This window comes from Schistocerca serialis, chromosome 4, assembly GCF_023864345.2.
Source record: "Schistocerca serialis cubense isolate TAMUIC-IGC-003099 chromosome 4, iqSchSeri2.2, whole genome shotgun sequence".
Classification (NCBI taxonomy): domain Eukaryota; kingdom Metazoa; phylum Arthropoda; class Insecta; order Orthoptera; family Acrididae; genus Schistocerca; species Schistocerca serialis.
Window position 1 is genome coordinate 605,053,358 of NC_064641.1, and position 20,162 is coordinate 605,073,519.

The 20,162-nt window shown below is 43.9% G+C and overlaps 1 protein-coding gene across 2 annotated transcripts in view; it reads left to right on the forward strand.

Moving 5' to 3' along the window:
• The window catches only part of LOC126475399 (venom carboxylesterase-6-like), a 138,794-nt gene that overhangs the window by 24,751 nt on the left and 93,881 nt on the right, over positions 1–20,162 (forward strand). For both annotated transcript variants that reach the window (XM_050103233.1, XM_050103234.1), the window contains exon 2: positions 5,015–5,152. In XM_050103233.1, the coding sequence (XP_049959190.1) occupies positions 5,015–5,152 (138 nt within the window). The remainder of the gene's footprint in view (positions 1–5,014; positions 5,153–20,162) is intronic.

Here is a 20,162-nt window from a genome sequence, read left to right on the forward strand (position 1 = left end):
GTTCTCTTGATCATCCAAATTACCATCTCCTTTTCCTGCCTGCAGCAGTCCCTCTCCTGCGTCGGCGGCCCAGATCAGGGCTAATGATTGCTGTTCGCGGGTGGCCCATCTCTCCAAACTGGAGTCCTTCCCTTTACCACCTCTACTTGCAGTCTGATCACGTATGCCTCCATGGTGTACACTTCGGCCGCAGCTTTGTCTGGACCTTTCACGTGGCCCTAAGGACTCTGTAAATCTTGCGGCTCACTACTCTCACTTCCTCTTGATGTGTTCTGGGGCTCTGCAGTGTTTTACACCGACGGCTCAATGGCTGATAGTCACATAGGCTTTGCATATGTTCATAGAGGACATATTGAACAGCACTCTTTGCCAGATGGCTGCAGTGTTTTCACTGCAGAACTGGTGGCCCTATCTCATGCTCTTGATCACATCCACTCATGCCTTGGCATGTCATTTCTGCTGTGTACTGATGCATTGAGCAGCCTACAAGTTATCGACCAGCGCTACCTTCGCCATCCTCTGGTAGCATCCGTCCAGGAGTCCTTGTATGCCCTGGAATGGTCCCGCCTTTCAGTGGTGTTTGTGTGGACTCCTGGACATGTTGGAATCCCAGGCAACGAACTTGCTGACAGGCTGGCCAAATAGGCGATGCAGAAACTGCTTCTGGAGATGGGCATCTCCGAAGCTGATCTGTGTTCTGTCTTACGCTGCTGGGTTTTCAGGCTTTGGGAGATGGAATGGCATAACATTACACACAAGAAGCCGCATATCATTAAGGAGACGATGAATGTGTGGAAGTCTTCCATGTGGTCCTCACGCAGGGAATCAGTTTTCATCTGCCGGCTCCGCGTTGGCCCTACATGGCTAACGCATGGTCACCTACTCTGTCACGAGGATCCACCTCTGTGTCACTGTGACTCTCAAATGACAGTCATCCACTGCTTGCTGGACTGCCCACTTTTAGCCCCTCTTTGGCGGACTTTTAACTTTTCCAGCTGCCTACCTTCAGTGTTGGGCGACAATGTCTCAGCAGCAGCTTTAGTTTTACGTTTTATCTGTGAGAGTGACTTTTATACTTCTATGTAGGTTTTAGTGCATGTCCTGTGTCCCTCTGTGTCCTCCACCCTAGTGGTTTTAGGGTGGAAGTTTTAATGTGTTACAGAGTTTCTGGCTTCTCCTTTTTATTCTCGTGGTTGGCCAGCCACTGTAATCTGCTTTCTTGTTTTACTCTCTTCTGTTTCTAGCGTCTCTGTTGTTTTTTGGTCCTCTTTTGTTCCTTTTAGGGTTCGTTGCCTTTCCTCTGTTCTTTTGGTTTTTCCTTTCTTTCCATTTTGTATTATATGTCTTGTCTGTTTTATTCTCACACTTGTGGCATTGTTTTATTATTTTATTAGAAACAAGGGACCGATGACCTCGTAGTTTGGTCCCTTCACCCCTCTTTTAAACAAACCAACCAACCAACCAACCAACCAACCAACCAACCAACCAACCGTCTCCCCCCTTGCAACCTGAGTCTCACATTTTTTTATGGCTGTCACCCCATCGTCATTGGTGAAGCATGGTGACCAGGCAGTGTGATTGGCTCCAATCCATTTGAACTCATTTGGATACCAGCTCCTTGATCATTCAATGGAACTGCAATAACTAGTACTGGTCACCTACCAGAGTTGCAGTTCCTTATTGCCTTTTACTCGGCAGCTTATGTTGTCCTCAAAGAATCTCATTTTACTGATGCTCAATCACCATCCCTTCATGGGTTTTGTGCTTTCTGTCAGAACTGTCAGCCTTGTGAGGGCTTCTGGTGGTGTCTGTACATTGGTCCATACATTTATTGATAGTATGTGGATCCCACTTTATACCACATTGGAAGCAGTTGCCGTTTTGCTCCACTTGGACTCTGTTGTCACGGTTTGCCATCTCTGTCTCCCTCCTGAGAGGCTGTCTACATGTGCTGCCCTAACTGCCATCCTTCAGTGACTCCCCCCTCCCTTCCTCCTCCTTGGGAATTTTAAAGCCCATCACCCTTTGTGGGGCAGTGCTTCTTCATCTAGTTGGGGGCTCCTCGTTGACCAGTTTTTTGCGGACCACAACCTTTTTAATGATGGTTTCCTTACTCATTTAGTATTACATATGGCACTTTCTCTGCCATTGATCTTTCACTCTCCTCCCCTCCCCTCCCCTCTTCCTTCCTTACGTCAGTCATCAAACGTTGACCTCTGTGATGGTGACCACTTTCTGTTTATTCTCTCATTCACTTGCCACCTCCTAAAGACCAGGTTATCCTGCTGGGATTTCCATCACACTTATTGGCCTCTGTAGACCTCCCAGGTCATATTTCCACCTTCATCAGGTTGCATTGATGAAGTCATCCGTGATCTGTCCATTACGATATTCCTTGCGGCCAGGGTTGCCATTTCCTGCTTGCTGGTCTTGTTCACCATTGGCCAGTTTTGTGATGGAGCATGGCTATTGCCACTGCTATCCATGATCATTGTCATGCCTTGCAACGTCTTAAGTGGTACCCATCCTCTGCTGGTCTCATTACCTTTAAACATATTTGTGTCACAGCCCATAACAGGTGTGTTGGGAACACTTTCTCCTCTCTAGGTTCTTCTGTCGCTTCATCAGGGTTGTGGGCTACACTCTGCATCCTCTAAGGTTGTCGGCTGCAGTCATCCATTCCAGGCCTTGCCATTTCAGGTGGCCTTTGTACAGATCCATCATTTATCGTAGAACGCCTCACGACCCATTTTGAGATGGCATCTGCGTTAGTCTCCATTCCAGCTACCTTTTTCCTCCAGAAACAGTGGGCTGAAGCTGCCCGTTTTAGTTTTACCCTTGTCAGGTGGCAGGTGGAATCCTATAATGAACCTTTTACTGAATGGGAGCTTCTGGTACTCTCTTCTTCCCATGATTCAGCTCTTTGCCCTGATTCCATCCATAACCAATTGCTTCAACACCTCAGTCCTCCAACACCAATATTTCTTCCCGGTGCTTATTTGGCTCAAAGGCATATTCCCCTGTCAGTGGAGAAACAGGATTGCAATTTCTGTCCTTAAAGCCTGCCAAGGATCTGTCATCCCTTGATGGTTACCTGCCCACCAGCCTGACTAATGTTCCTTTAAGTTATTGAAACAGATGGTGGCTTGTCGGCTCAGTTGGGTCCTTGAACCTTGGAACCTTTTACTTCCTTGCCAGTACAGCTTTCGGGAAGGTCGGTCTCTGCTTCAGGTGGAAATTGCAGTTTGGCAGGCCTAGCTCAGTGTCACCATCTTGTCGCAGTTTTCTTCACTCTTCCTACGGCCTATGATACAGCTTGGCACCATCACATCATCCTTACACTCCATGAGTGGTGTCTCCAGGGCCCCCTCCCAATTTTTATTTACCAGTTCCTATTCCACTGGTTATTTAGAGTCGGGGCTGGCACTCATCTGAAGGTTGGCTGTTTTCATAAATTTGGTGACCTTTGCTTCGTTGCCACATCTGTTGTGGTGCAGCTCATTTGACATTTCTCCGCCCTCACCAGGTGTTGGTTCTGTCTTGCCTTGACTAATGCTGTCAGTTTTATGGATCAGCTGCACCCTACACATTGCTTCTCTTGGACCAGGTTCACCCTCGTGGTATCCGTTCAGCCACCGGTGCGTTTTGAATTAGTCCTGGCAGAAGTCTTCTGGTTGATGCTAGGATCCCTCCCTTTTGATTTGGTGGTCCCAGCCCCTAGTTTCATATGCCATCAATATTCCCTCTTCCACTGCTCACCCTTCCTGTTCTGTTCTTTTCTCGGACTGACCATGGGGTCAGGTGTACCTTCATCATTGGCACCTGTGTCTTTCGATATCGGCTTTCAGTACACTGCTCAGTATTCGTAACCTGGCTCTTCGTCCTGTATCAGGCCACAGAGTACATCCAGTGACAGACTTTTCAATTGTGTCATCTGCTCAGACACTCTCAGCACCCTTCAAAGCTTCTGTGTGCTGTACACTGCCCATCCCTTATTGCAATGGGTCTGGGAAAACTGCCACTTGATCACTCTTGACGGAGCCACTGCGCTGTTTATGTTGATTCCTGGTCATGTTGGTCTGCCAGGAAACGAGGCTGCTGACACTGCTGCCAAGGCTGCAGTCCTCGTACCTCAGCCCACGAGTACCTATATTTCCTCCGATGATCTCTGTGTTACCGTCTGTCAGGAGGTGGTGTCCCTTTGGCATTGTCAATGGTCCTTCCTTCATGGTAATAAGCTCTGGCTTATTAAACCTCTCCCAGCAGCGAGGATGACCTCCTTTTGGCCCTTCCACTAGGAGGTCATTTTAACTAGTCTGCATATTGGGCACTGCCTTTTTAGCCATCATCGTTTGCTAAATGGTGCTACCCCACCACTTCATACACATTGCACCTAAGTTTTAACTTTCTGCCAATTCCTGAGGGAATGCCCATCTTTTAACTATTTGCGTTTCTGCTTAGGTTTTCCTTCAGAGTTGTAGGCCATCTTAGCAAATGGCATGCAGGCTGTCGACCACGTTTTGCTTTTTATCTGCCAAAGCAATATGGTGAAGGCCATTTAATTTTGGACCTCTGTTTCTGTATGGTGTATTTTTTAGCCCTTTCTCCACGTTCATGTTTTTAGCTGTCTTCTCTTACATCAGTTGGGACTAATGTATAGTCATTTTCTAACTCCTTTCTGTCTTCGTGTTATACAGTTTTGACGTGGGCACATATAACACTAGTTGTTTTTGTGCCCCAAACCAAAACAAACTGAACTGAACCTTGTAATTACATTTGCTGCTATTTGAATGCATAAACAACATGGCGAAGACATCTCCTTATTCTTCATCCTCCCCCACCCTCCACTGTATAAAAATTGTGCGTAAAAGGGAAATAATAACCTAGCAGAACACACAAAAGCCCACTATTAACTTATAAAACGCTTAAATTATTTAGTATTTCTTAATCTTGCAAATTAATTGATTATTTTGTTTGTCTTCATTGGTATTAATCATATATATTTTGTGAACAGGATCCACAGCTGCCAGAATCTTGGACCGGAGTGAAAGATACCATTGAAGATGGTGAACAATGTTTACAGTGGAGTCTCAAAATAGGAAGTGTCACTGGCAGTGAAGACTGTTTATTCTTAAATCTATTTACTCCTCAGGTAACAAAAATCTCTCTTATTAACATGAACATTGTTAGTGACAGTGTTGTGTTACTAAAAGAAAAGGCATGTTAAAAAAAAAGTCTGGTGCTGGTAACTGGACTATTAGTGTTGTGCATAAATTTGATTGTGGAGTTAAATAAATATTAGTTTGAGCCATCATGCTGTCAGTGCTGTCTTCAGACAGTCTTGAACAGAAATAATATTTCTGTAATTTATGATACATTAATTGGGTAAACACAATATCTTGTAAGAAATGGTGTCCCCCTCCCAGTTATGAGAAGACATGTTTCTTACAAGGGAACCTCCCCATCGCACCCCCCTCAGATTTAGTTATAAGTTGGCACAGTGGATAGGCCTTGAAAAACTGAACACAGATCAATTGAGAAAACAGGAAGAAGTTGTGTGGAACTGTGAAAAAATTAGCAAAATATACAAACTGAGTAGTCCATGGGCCACATAGGCAACATCATGCACAATGTGAGCTCAGGAGCGCCGTGGTCCCGTGGTAGCGTGAGCAGCTGCAGAACGAGAGGTCCTTGGTTCAAGTCTTCCCTGGAGTGAAAATTTTACTTTATTTATTTTTGCATAGTTATTATCTGTCCGTTCGTTCATTGACGTCTCTGTTCACTGTAATAAGTTTAGTGTCTGTGTTTTGCGACCGCATCGCAAAACCGTGCGATTAGTAGACGAATGGACGTGCCTCTCCAATGGGAACCGAAAACATTTGATCGCAAGGTCATAGGTTAACCGATTCCTCCACAGGAAAACACATCTGATATATTCTATACGACACTGGTGATGGCATGTGCACCACATGATAGGAATATGTTGTCGACCCACCTAACTTGTACACTTGGTGATTCTTCTACCTTGCCCGATTTAGGTTTTCTTGTGGATGTTCCCTTGTTGGGAGCTGATGACTTAAAATTGCGTAACTATGGTCTTTTTGTAGTAGCTGCTTAAATGTATACATCCTGAGTGTTTCCACTTCCTTTCGGTATAATTGCCTCATCAGAGTGACTGTGTCAATGTACAGAAGCTTGTCATGATGAGTAAAGGCTTTCAGTGGTTTATGTAGATGGTTAGCAGCTCTTTCTCAAACAGGTCACCCTTGTGTCGGCCAGGATAATGTGTAGGCTTTAGTTGCACTGCTGGAAATAAATCAGTGACGGATAATTTGTGGATTAATTTGAGAGTCAGAATTATTATCTAAGACTATAGGAGTATAAAAATGTCATTGAAACTTAACACTCCTGACTTACTCAGAGCAATAAAAGCATTAAGTAGTGGTTTCCTTGTCTCCTTTGTGTTGTATCATTTTGCTGAGAGGCAGTTTGTGAGCCACAAATAAAGAACTGGTGTGTTTCTGCCTGTAGTCGCATCAAATCGAAATGCAATATTTAGTGGTGGGTACATTGCACAAGTTTTGTATTCACTGTTAACTCTTTGGCTTAACAAGCTGTCTCATGGAAATCTACCCCACCTGTTCCTCAGAAATAACTACATCAAACTCACAAGTCACTAACAGTACCTCCAGTGTGATAGTTACCATCCCTACCACACCAAAATCTCTCTTGGCATTCAGAGATGGGCCACAGAAGGGCTGCAGTGATGAGCAGTCTCTCTCATAAAATTGAAGGTTTTGCCTGGTCCACAAAAAAATGCTCCCATGCCACGTACTTACACAAACATAATGCTCAGTCCAGATCTATAAACCAAAAGCAACCTTCTTTTTCCTGAGTACTGGTCATGGAGGTTAGAAACAGAACGAGTATGATTCCAATGTTGAGGGTTGCGTACATTAGAAATCAGGGTGCTGCTTTTACATCAGTGCTGTGTTGGCTACTCTCTTTTCTGCTATAGTTGCCCAAGTGTGACAAGTTTGAGAATAGTGGCATGGTGGTTGCTTCCTTTTCCCCCAGACTAAACCTTGCAGGAATTTGTCATTGTTTGTGAGTTTTGAGTGACACCTTCTCGTCTTCCCCTGTGAGTTTTGAGTAAACCTTCACTTCTCTTGTTACCTTCAGGGAGCTCATTGCTCTTTTCGTGAGTTCATGTGTGGCATTCACGGGCCCCGAGTTATTGCAGCCCATTTTTCCTTCCTTGTCTCCATTTCCTTGACACTGCCCCTCCATCCCTATCCTCGCTCTTCCCCCGCTGTCCTATCCTTCCTCTCTCTTGGTGTTCTGATTTATGTCGACTTGGTTATCCGCCTGGTTCCCTGTATTACTTGGAATTTTGTTCGTCCTGCCTGTTCTCTTTTATCCTTTTTTGTGTTTAGTTACCAACTTGAAGTTTGATCTCCACTTCTAAATTTTCTGTTTTTAGTGCAAGCCATTTGGGAAAGAACTCCCTTGTGTCTATGGTGTGGATTCCTCTCCCCCCCTCTTCCTTCCCCACCATAGCTCCCCTCCACCTACTAGGTCACCAGCACCTGTAGCCAGCCCATGTGGTGGAGCTTCTATGTACCCATCTGGCTCAGCTCCCTGATGAGACAGGGATCACACTACTGATACCTGAGGAGCATCGGAACTCCCAGCAACAGTCGCTGTGCCGGGTGGCCCTTGCTGTGACTGGATGGCACCCATGGGTAGAGCCCTAATTGGAGAGGGTGATATCAGGATGGATACTAGGTGCATGAAGTGTATCAAGCTACAAAAATCGGGCCATTCTCGAACAGCTGTCTAAACAAATGGTGAATGATCATTGAATGGTTCATATGACCTAGTAGCCTCCTGTTCCATGGCTACACCCTGGGAGGAGGGCCAGGCTCACCATGTTGGAATGAAACACTTTCCCCTGTACCTTATCTGTACTAAGACTCATAGTGACACATTCACTGCAACAAAACCATTGGTTTTTGTGGAGAATATCGAGGACAAGTTTGGTGAAGTAGAGTCTCTGATTAAGGTGTGGTTGGGCTCCCAGTTGAACAAAGCTTCTTTTGCCGCACAATCTGCAGCTCTTCGTACTTATTATTATCTTGGCAATGTCCCAGTGTATATTACCCCTCACCAAGCCCTGAATGTGGTCCAGGGAGTAATATTTCACAAGGACCTCATCATGCAAACTGATGAGGAACTGTGGGCTTATCTGGAATGATATGGTGTTCATTTTGTTCAACATGTGTAGAAGGATCGCAAAGACAACCACACTGATACCAATGCCTTCATTCTGGCTTTCAAGGGCAATATCCTCCCAAGGTCTCAAGGTTGTGTGCTACAGATGTGACGTGAAGCCTTATTTCCCACCATCTGTGAGTTGCCTTCAGTGCTTGGGTTTTGGGGGTATGTCTTCTCGCTGCACGGTGGACCCTCTGTGTGGTGACTGTGGACACCCACTCCATGAGGGAAGCCCTTGTGTTCCGCCTCCTGTGTGTGTGTGTGTGTGTGTGTGTGTGTGTGTGTGTGTGTGTGTGTGTGTGTGTGTGTCAGTTGCCGTGACTGCCACTTCCCTTGCTTGCCAGATTACCCAGCTAACAAGACCTAAAAGAAGATACAAGAGTAGAAGTCCCTGGATCGCCTGTCTTATGCTGAGGCTCATAAAAAATATGAGATACTCCATCCTGTGTCACTTTCTTCAACTTTTGCTTGTTTTACATTATTTTCCGCTGCCCGTACCTCTTTCTTACCTCAGCCCTGTTCTCTTCTCTTTTCTCCCCCTCCCCTGCGGTTCCCATGACCTCTCCTTAGGAGCTGTTTCCCCTCCCTGGCCAAAGAAGAGCTCTCTCCCTCATTACCTGCTGGTGGTGCCGTCCCCCCCGTCACCCCCCCTCCTACCCGGACCCCTCTCCCTGCGTCTTTCATACCAGGAGCCTACAACAACAACAACAAAAACTTGGCCACGAGACCCACCATATGTGCACTCAAAGGCCGCCCACTTTCTTTCGGTTCTGGATCTTGCAGAAATCTGCACTCCCTCAGTGCCCTGCCCTCCTCCACCTCCATAATAGGAGGAGGAGAAAACATAAGTCCCTGGACAATCCTGCCCCCCCCCCTCCCCCCCCATTTATCTCAACCCCCAACCCCGTGGTGGTGTCCCCAGAGTGGCCATCTTCCCCCTCACGACCTGAGTCTACCATATTATTTATGGATGTCACCCAATCCTTGTTGGTGACGACCACTGACTGAGTGACAAGACCTGCTCTTAGCTTCTTTATGTCTAACCTGGACTCATGCCACATGATAATCCAGTGGAATTGCAATGGCTACTGTTGTCACCTATCAGAAATACAATGTCTTGTTTCCTCCCATTCTGCATTCTGTCTTGCTTTTCAAGAAAAGCACTTCCATGATGACCACTCTCCAATGTTTCGTGGTTATCGGGGATTCTGTTGGAACCATGCTGTCCACTGGGTAGCATCTTGTAGGGAAGCAGCCTACTCACGCTGTAGTAAATTCACATCAGTTTCCATTGTGTGCCAGCCAGTCTGCTGTAACTAGCTCTGACGTCATAAATGTTGCGCAGTACCTTAAAAATCAAGCAAATGACCTAAAACTTTTCTAGCATGTCAGGAATAATTCTAAATTAATGTGTGTTAAATATCAGTTCGATAACTTCAGCCATTTTCGAAATTTGGACGTTTTTCTGAAAAAATCATTGGCGCAACAGAAAAGAGCTAGAGATTTCAAAATTTATATTTAGATTCATCTTTCATAATGATTTAATAAAAACAGTACTTTGGATTTCACAAATTAAGATTTTAGTGGAAATTCATGATTTTGTGGTTTTCGTCTCAAAACTGAAGGAAGCAAGATAGATTAAGTAGGCTAATAAATAAGGCTAGAATGTTTAGATTTAAATAGGTTGGAGGTCCGCTATGACTATGAAGATGTGAAAAGTTTCTTTTGAATACCTATAAAATTATAGCGATAGCGGATCTCAAAAGGGCCAGTTCAGAGCTCATCTACTGCGTGCAGTGTAATTTAATTAATTCTCTCGCCCAAAATATTTAACTTAGCCACGTCAAAATTTTATTATCAATACTTACTTGCGTGCTGAATGCACGTTTAAATTAAGAGCTTCATCGGCCATCAGCAAAAGAAGCTATAAATTATTATGTAACTTGAAGTGGTGCGTTACTAGCCCAGCGGCTAGTCGGGAGAGCCGATTTGATCAGGCGTTCCCTTAGCCGTCCGCACCGCGGCTTTATATATAAGAATGTTGCGCGAGGAAGAAAGGGCCCAGTTCTCTCCAGATGCTGAATGACACGCCATCTGTGTCGGGAGTCGCGTCGCATCGGTATCACTGCTACAAACAGCCTCGGGTGCCGTATTAAGTTACTAGAGATACGCGGAACCATGAAATCATTTCAAGTGAAGGGTTAATTCTGGGATGATTTTCATTATCTAGCTTCAGTTTGCGTATTGTCGTATTTTCACGTGCCGTCGCGGGACAGACATTCTACCAATTATTTAGCGTGGCGTTTGATGAAATACTCTCATCAAATTATGGCGAGCATTCTTTTTAACATTTAATTCGGACATTTATAGTTGCATCAGCGCATTAGACTCTGAACTGCTCTGTTAGTTAGGTTGTAGGGATACTTGTGTTTTTTATCAGTGAATTTCAGAATATACTCAACTATTTTGGAAAACCGTTTTTGATTAGAAATCCCGGACAATCTCCTAATTCCTCAGAGCTATAAGCTGCAGCTATAATGGTATTCTCAGATGAAGTGGGCACTAGGAACTCTAATTACAGGCTTCACGTTTTGTTAAATCACTTTCTGGGTGCTAAAAAGTAAATAGAGAGCCAGTGTTGAGAACGGCGAAAGACAGCACTAACAACATTCTAAAAGCCAGAAACTGATTCAACATGCAAGCATTTATACAGCAATTAGATTTTTTACAAACTATTCGCCGCCCCACAATCTGGAGTGGTCTGTGCTTTGATTCACTCTAATATCATTAGTGACTGGATCCCCCTTCATAGCAACCTGGAAGCAATAATGGTTAGAGTACAAATGACTCCGGCAATCATCGTCTGCAATGTCTACCTCCCTCCAGGTAGACCACTTCCTTATGTTGAACTGTCTGCTATAATACAGCAAGTCCTGCCTCCATTTCTCCTTCTCCTTTGGGACTTCAATGCACACCACCCCCTATTGGGGGAGTGCCACTTTGACAGGTAGGGTCTCCTAATTGACCAACTTATGAGAGACATTGATTTGTATCTTCTCAATGATGGTTCCCCTACACACTTTAGTGCTGTTCATGGCACCTTTACCACTACTGATCTCACGATCTCCTCCTCAGATCTTGTGGCTTCCCTACATTGTCACCCCATGATGATCTTTGTGACAGTGACCACTTTCCGATGATTCTATCATTCCCCTGCCTCTCTCGAATTGCATTGACGCAGTCATGCAGGAAATATCTACCACTATTCTTCATACTGCTGGCACTGTTGTCCCCTTATGCACAGGTCCCCCACTTCGTCGACAGATACCGTGGTGGACCCAGGACCAAGCAGTTGCTGTGGAGGACTGCCAACGGTCACTGCAGCGGTTTAAATGTCACCATTCACATACCACCCTCCTCACTTTCAAATGTCTCTGTGCTAAGGCTTATTACTTTATTAAGCAGAGTAGAAAGGATTGCTGGGAGCACTGTTTCCTCCCTGGGGACATACGCCTCTTCGTCACAGGTTTGGTTCAAGCTTTGACAGTGACGGTGACAGTCAAGTATCCAGGGTCTTATCCTTCAAGGTGCTCTGTGTGCTGACCCTTTTGTCTTTGCAGAACTCATCACTGCACACTTTGTGACAGCATCGGCGTCCTCTTCCTATCCCGCTACCTTTCTCCAGCAGAAATGCCGAGCTGAACAGACCCCTCTCTGTTTCAACCCCTGCCATGCTGAGCTTTATAATGAACTCTTCAGTGAATGAGAATTCTTGCAGGCTCTTATCTATTCACGTGATACAGTCCCAGGCCCAAATTCCAATCCACAACCAGATGATAAAACATTGGATGTTACCGAGAGGCAGGGTGTTCAACCACATTTGGCTCACAGGTGCTTTACCGTCATAATGACAAGACCGTATAGTTATCACTGTCCTTGAACCCAGGAAGAACCCAATGTCTCTTGACAGCTACTACTTGATTAGCCTGGCAAACATACTTTATAAACTGCTTGAGAGGATGGTTAGCTTCCAATTATGTTGGATTCTCAAATCTCAGAACCTTTTGTCTCCGGATCAGTGTGGCTTCCAGGAAGAGTGATGTCCTACTGGCCATTTACTCAGATTCGAAACACTAGACAGGCTTTTACTAACAGCCGGCACCTCGTCTTGGTCTTCTTTGACCTACATAAGTCATACAACATGGCTTGATGCCATCACATTTTGATTACCCTCCATGACTGGGACTTTCACAGCCCCCTTCAGATTTTTATCCATGAGTTTTAATCCCACAGGCACTTCACTCAGCACCCATTGGATTTAGGAGAACATGTGAGTTAATGGGCATTGCCCTCTCATTTAAGTATATGGCCGAAAGAGTCGGCCTCCAGGAATTGTGAAACGAACCCTGTCGTCCAGGACCGGATGCCACAAAAGGTGCAGATTCACCACGAGATGGGGAAACTCCGGCAGCTATTGTCTATTGTCTATTGAGGCCTAAGCGCCGTAGTGTGTGAGTGAGACAGATGAGAACCTACCTCATAGGGAAACCCAGTAGAAGATCTTGGTGGCCGAGGAGACATAGAAGTGTTAAATATGGCAGACCAAAGATCAGCTATAAAGGGAATCGTTTATGGAAATTATTTGCCACAGAAAAATCCACCATCCTCCATAAATGTTCATGGTGAACCCAATAAAACTTGAATATTGATCATATCTATAATAGTTTAGGATTTACTGTTGAAGGAAAATTAACAAGTTTTGTAAAACGTTGTAAATATCAACTCTCTAACTTTATTTGTTTAAAAGATATAGTAAATTTAAATTATCAGTATTTTCAGTTAAGCATCAGATCGTCATTTCCTCTGCACAAAGCACATAGAACGATGACAGCATGACACCTTATTCAATCATTAGGTAATCGAATATTTGTTGTAAAGTTTAGTGCATAATAGCTACTTTTGTTCTTTTATCAGAAAGCACATGGGTGCAAGGTTACTGGCCGTGGCATTCAAAGCTAAGAAGGGAATTGTATTGGTTATATGTAAAAGAATTTAACATTTATTATTGTCACTTTATTTAGAACGTGAAAGTGGTCAAGCTTTGATTATTCAAACATGTTAAAATGTAAAATAATGCAGAATAAGCTGTAGCCAATCAGATGGACGGCTTCTGGAAAGGGAACTGCCCTAGTCAGTTGAGCAAGGATATTCGGTGTGTGGAAAATGCAGCTGGGGACAGGCAGAGGGAATGCTGGGGCAGATGTGAAAGTGGACAGTTCTGATCGAGACACCAAAGGGTACAGTTTGGAGTGAGACGCGAAAGCAGATGGTCAGTCTTCAGGTAGCTAAGAAGTGAAATGACTTGGAAAATTTCGCATTGTGTGGTATCGCGGGACTTAGTCTCTGAGCGGTGAGCAGCCGCGCGCCTGGTTTGAACTCCAACTTTTCAAGAAGGTAACGAGGTGGAATATTAGACTTGTATTTCGTGATGAGATTGCGAATGATCAAACAGTGTAAAACGGATATGCGCTCAAGTGTAATAGTAACTCTAAATACAACCACTTTCGCTACTAGTTTGCTTTATGAATAAACATTATTCTAACCAAATCGCAACTGTGTGGCCTACATCATGTATGGGTCATTAATTTAGTTCCAGGTATTATTATTATTACTGTTTTTATATGTTATGTTAACTTTGTATTTCACACCCTTGCCGTCTGCCAGACAATTTAACCAAAGGGTCACAAGTGTCTAATTTAGGGTGTGTGTATGTGACACTTGCAGTTAAACCCCTAAATAAGTTTGAGCCAAGACATTTTGACGAAGAGGAACCGCATGTGAGCCCGAACATCTTTGGGATGTTAGCTCACAAACGGTATCCCCCAGGGTCCTGTGTTGTGTGTCCCATTCTTCCTCATAGCCATCAATGGACTTGTAACATCCGTTGGGCTTGTGGTTACCTGGGCATTGTATGTCGACAATTTTTGCATCTGGTGCAGCTCCCACTCAGTAGCATCGACTGAGCGCCAGCTCCAAACTGCCATCTGGTGGGCCTCTGTGCAGGCTGTTCCTTTGGCTTCAGTTTTCTCCCTCTAAAATGCAGGTTATGCATTTTTCTTGTGACCTGCAGTACACACTTATCCAGAAATTTATTTAGGCAACTACCTCCTTGATGTTGTAGCGCAGTTCCATTTCTTGGCCCTTATTTCTGATAAAAAGCTGATGTGACTGCCCCATATTCGCCACCTGAAGATTACGTGCCTGCGGAAGCTTAATGCTGTCTGCCTTCTGGCCCATACATCTTGTTGAGCAGTCTGTGCTACTTTCTCCATATTTACCGTGCTCTGGTTTTGCCAGACTAGATTATGGTAGTCAGGTTTACAGCTCAGCGGCTCATTCCACTCTGAAAATACAGTATAATGCTGCTTTTATGTTCCTGGAATTAATGTTTTCCTGCCATTTACGAAATTTTTTATCAGTCCCGTCAAATTTCCTATGCCCACAATGTTAATTTGCACCTGATTTTGTGTCAAGATATTTATAATTTTCCCACGATTTTCACATTACAAAAAAATGTTTGTGCAGAAAATATGATGCTGGCATAATGTTGGCCATCAACTAGAGTTTACAAATATTAAGTGGTTAAGTTTCTTGAGATCAGGGCACTCTATTCAGTGGATTTGAATGGGTAAATGAGTAAAAGTTGTAACAATTTGTGCCGAATCTCCCGCTGCTGCCAAGCTCTACGTGGCGTGCTGGCTGATGGGAGTAACTAGGTTTGTTCGAATGAAAATATCATGACCATTCACAACCATTTCCAAACTGTTCCTACTGTGCAAATGCAGTTTCGTGATTGTTGTGATCACCATGACACCTTTGTTGGACCATATTTAGCGTGTTTTGGTGTATGGCCATGTGTAGTGCTAGTTGACACTGTCATTCACTTTGCGTTGCTCAAATGTTTTTAGTGTAAACACATCGCCGGTTACGTATTTTATTCATGCTGATCAAAAAGTATTTCAAGAATTTATTCTCATTGTCAAGTGCAGTATTTACGTATGTATTTTTTGTGATGTTATATGAACAAACAATGTGAGTGATAGTGTGCGTGTGCGTGTACGGTTTTCTACCTAACTGATGAGGCACAGTACCTGATAACCTCAAAAAGATGAGTACAGTGAAAGAGAACAGAAAAACACATATTCAAACACCATACAAAATACTTATTTACATATTTGCACTTGACAATGAGAAAAAATTCTCAAAACGCATAATTAAGCATGACAAAATACGTAACTAGTGCAGTATTTCATTATTTAAATAATGAATGACAGCTGCAGGCTTTCCAGAAACATTGATTATGACATTTGAAATTAAGTCATTGATTTCCACTTCCCAGGCGGTTATCAATTCCAGTTACATCAGCGGTTTTTATTAGATAATAAACCTTTAATAGATAATAATCCTTTATTAGATAATAAAAAAGTCCCTGACAAGTCTTTTGATGCCTGTCGTGTACATACATCATACATAAAGTGCAAGGGGATATCCTATAAGTAACTTTTACAGCTTAAAATATTATTTCCCACATTTTACATTTTCCCGCATTTTATACCATTTTATTTGGAAGTCCCTTGAAAAGGGTAAATGCGGGGTTTCACTGTAATTGACCCTGTTCACCATTGTGGGGTGTGTCTGGCTATTGGTGCCTTTCCCACTAGTCCTGTTGACAGTCTCCTGGCAGAAGTGGGGATTTTCCCTCTGCAAATACGACGGAGCCAGCTCCTAGTTTTTTATGCAATCTCCATTTGCAAATTCTCTGACCATCCCATATACCCTGTCCTCTTTGCAAATAAGGGATGTCTCCCTCCAGATAAGTACCCATGGGTGGGATTGCCGGTTGGGATGCGTCTCACATCCCTCTATTGGGATCTCCATCTCCACTCACTGGAATGCTCCCCGTATCTTCCCTCCAACATCTCACCCCCCCCCCTCCCCTCCCCCCTCCCCAACCCGTGGATGCTGTCTAGACTGTGGATTAGTATCGACCTATTTCAGGGTCCAAAGGTCTTTGTCACCCCTCTGGTTTTCCAGTGTCTTTCATGTATGTTCCATCCTTGTAGAGTTTCATGGTGCCACCATCTTCTATGTTGATGGTTCTAAGGTGATAGATAGGACAGGATACTCTTTCATATCTTGTACTGGCTTAGAACACCATTTATTGCCGGGATCATGCAGTGTATTCACAGCAGAGCTACTAGCCATCAACAGGTCTCCCCATTTTGTTTCTCATGCCTTCCTCCTCATTGTTTTAATATATTCTGACTCAATGAGCAGCCTGTTACTCTCATCATCCTTTGGTCTCTGCTATCTGTGACCTTCTGCCTGCCCTTGACCGTGCCGCCTGCTCAGTTGTCTTTCTGTGGGTCCCAAGTCGTGGGCATCCCAGGGAATGAACTGGCTGAGTGTTTGGCTGGAGGAGCAGATACTTACCCCCTCCCCCCCCCCCCCCCCCCCCCCAGTTCCCATTTGATGATTCCAGCTGCATTTATGCAGATCTACATCAAATCTCTCTTTCCCCAAAAGTGGAATGACATCTGGTGCACTACTGCTCACAATAGTAAACTCTGTACAATCAAGGAGTCTACTGCAGTTTGGTGCTCTTCCTTCTGCTGCTCTCAAGGACTCCATTGTCTTATGCCATCTAAGCATTGGTCATACCAGGCTCACTCATTGTTTCCTCTTGCATAACAAACCACCCCTTAGGTGTGGTTGTGGAGCCAGACTGATTGTATCCTATGTATTGGTGGAATGTCCCCTTCTTTTGGCCCTTCATATGAAATATAGTGTTCCAGATTCCTTCTCTTTAATATTAGCACATTTCCTCTGTGAAACTGGTTTTTATTTTCAGATATAAGGTTTGCTTTATTCCTGGAGCAGGGGCAGGGTGGTTGTGATTAGGGCCCCTCTACATGTTTTCCCAATCTGGGACCCATCACCACTCCCCTTTATAAAGACCACTCTTTTATCCCTCTGTTTCCCAGTTTTTAGATTTGGGCTACCCTTTTATACCTTCTCCTGCATGTGTTTTAACTTCCTCATTTTTGTAGTTTGACTCTGACTGGCTCTGTCCACTTTTAGAGGATGCACTCTCATCCGTGTGTAACTTCGGAATTGCAGGGCTGATGGCCTTGCCGTTTAGTCCCATGACCTACCTCAGTTAATCAGTCAGTTCATAATTTCTCACTGGTCACTGGACTCACATTTAGGAGGACGATGGTTCAAACCCGCATCTGGCCATCTTGATTTAGGTTTTCCGTGATTTCCCTAAATCGCTTCAGGCGATTGCCGTGATGGTTCCTTTAAAAGGACATGACTGACAGCCTTCCCCGTCCTTCCCTAATCCTATGGAACTGATGACGTCGCTGTTTGGTCCCCTCCCCCAAAACAACCAACCATCGCTTCCCTTGTTGCTATGTTGAAAGTTGCGTCTTTTGTCAAAGCTCAGTGCAGTTTATAAATATTCATCTCACTAACACGCTAATGCAGTTGTAATTGTGATGGGATCCAGAAACAGTGTATAATAAAACAGATATTGTTGCATATTTACTTGGATATTGCAGTAGATAAAGAAGTTTCACATATTAACCATGTGGCAAAATACTTTTCTCTCCTATCATTTGCCAAAAATCATATCAGTATCTCGAACTGTCTGAGATATGATGGGTATTATTAATAATAATTCCATATGTATTGGTTGCACATGCCAGACATGCATACAATCCATTTTCTTGAGATGGACAGTAGTTTCAAGAACAAATCTATATGGTAACTACATTTTATGTGCAACAATATATGATATAAATATAATAGAAAGAAACATTCCACATGGGAAAAATATATTAAAAAACAAAGATGCTGTGACTTACCAAACAATAAAGTGCTGGTGTACACACACACACACACACACACACACACACACACACACACACACACACACACACACACAAATTTCAAGCTTTCACAACCCCTGGCTGCATCATCAGGAAAGAGGGAAAGAGAGGGAAAGACGAAAGGATGTGGGTTTTAAGGGAGAGGGTAAGGAGTCATTCCAATCCCGGGAGCAGAAAGACTTACCTTAGGGGGAAAAAGGGACAGGTATGCAATCTTGCGCGCGCCCACACACACACACACACACACACACACACACCTGCACATGTAAGATGTAACATACACCAAATGTCCATTCATAGCGACTCCAATGTTTCATTGCAAATAATTTGAATTTTGTGTGGTTGGTTATTTAATGTCGAATTTTACAATAGCTGTAACCATGATTGAAAATATAATCGATTGAGCAAGATGCTGATGAGCGAGGCTGTAAGATGAAAAGAATTAAACTGGTTTGCAGAATAATTTCTTTAAAAATCTCTTGAGAAAGACTGCAGGGAACTGGTGTGTTTGCACAGTCATTAAGTGTGTGGTGAATCTGCCATCTGCTGTGCCAAAGGGGGAAAAGAATATTTTGTTCATTTCAGCAATAATAGACAGTTTGTGCGCATCTGCTGCTATCGGTACTGTTCAGCTACCTTTGTGTGCTGCCCCATTAAACACTGTGATATAGTAGGGAAGTTAGGGCAAAAATGACGGACTCTCGGGATCAGATGGCCTCTAATGAAGCTGTGTTTCATGAGACAGTGGAGGATGTAAAATACAATAATTGCAAATTTGCTCCAGAAGAGAAAGAGAAACTTCTGAAAAATGTTTGATGTTTTAGTCCATGCTTCAGATGCAAAACATACAAAGTTTGTCCAGTGCAAACAAAATACTTGTATTCTTGTTTATTCCACTTCCACCATGAAAAAACATATGTGCTCTGTCAAAGTGTATTATCGGTGTTACATCCCTGTGAACAAAGTGTGCTGTTTGTAGTTCAATGGCACTCACGTGCTACAAAGACTGTAGACCATTCAGCATGGTTCATGGATCAGGTTTCAAAAAGGTAGCATATGCACTCATATCTGTAGGAGGTGGAAGTCAGTTGTGAAGGCTATACTACCTCATTCAGCTACAGGTAAGATCTGAGCGATTTCCATTGCAGACATTATTAAAAAGATGCTGGTTCCATATGTTACTGCTGCTATTACCAATGAGAGCCTCCTTTGAAACTGATATGTGGCTGGATGATGCATTGGTAATAACTTATAGTGACTGTATCCACTATTAGTGAAATGTGACACATGTGAACAGAGTACAGTTTGCTCCACAATATCTCGCTGGGAAAAAACAGCAGTTAATGTTTCATCAGAACTTTTTCATCGTTTAGAAGTTGGCAAGTTTTGCAATAGATCAAGGTTATGGGGCCAGCATGGGGAACTCGTACAAAGCATGAAGTGAACACTTGGATGCAGCTCAGAGTGATGACTGCTCTGGGGCATAGAGCGCTCCAATTGAGAGATTAGCAGGACTTGGTAGGTACTTGGCTCGGAGCGACTCCAGATGCAAAATTCTGCAGAGCAACTGAGCAGTGTTCTTTGTTACCACCCAGAGGAATTACGCTGCTGTGATGTTCAGCGGACACGTGATCAATTGAGAAAGGATCAGGCCCCCATGATGACAGTGCTAATTGTGGCGACTTGCACTGCTAGTGGCAAAGCTGACACCATGTTTTACCTTGGTGAATGCTGCAGATGTGGTTGACAATAACTCGGTGTGCTTATGTTATTGTTGTACTGTTCTCTTGCGATCTCCCGCAGTGCTGTCACCAGTGGCCACAGAGGCGGCAGCCTGCTGTACATGCCTATGTTGCTTGGATGTGGATCCCAGTCAGATACATTATTCCCACTCACCCCTCCACCCACCTACCCACCCACCCACCCAATTTG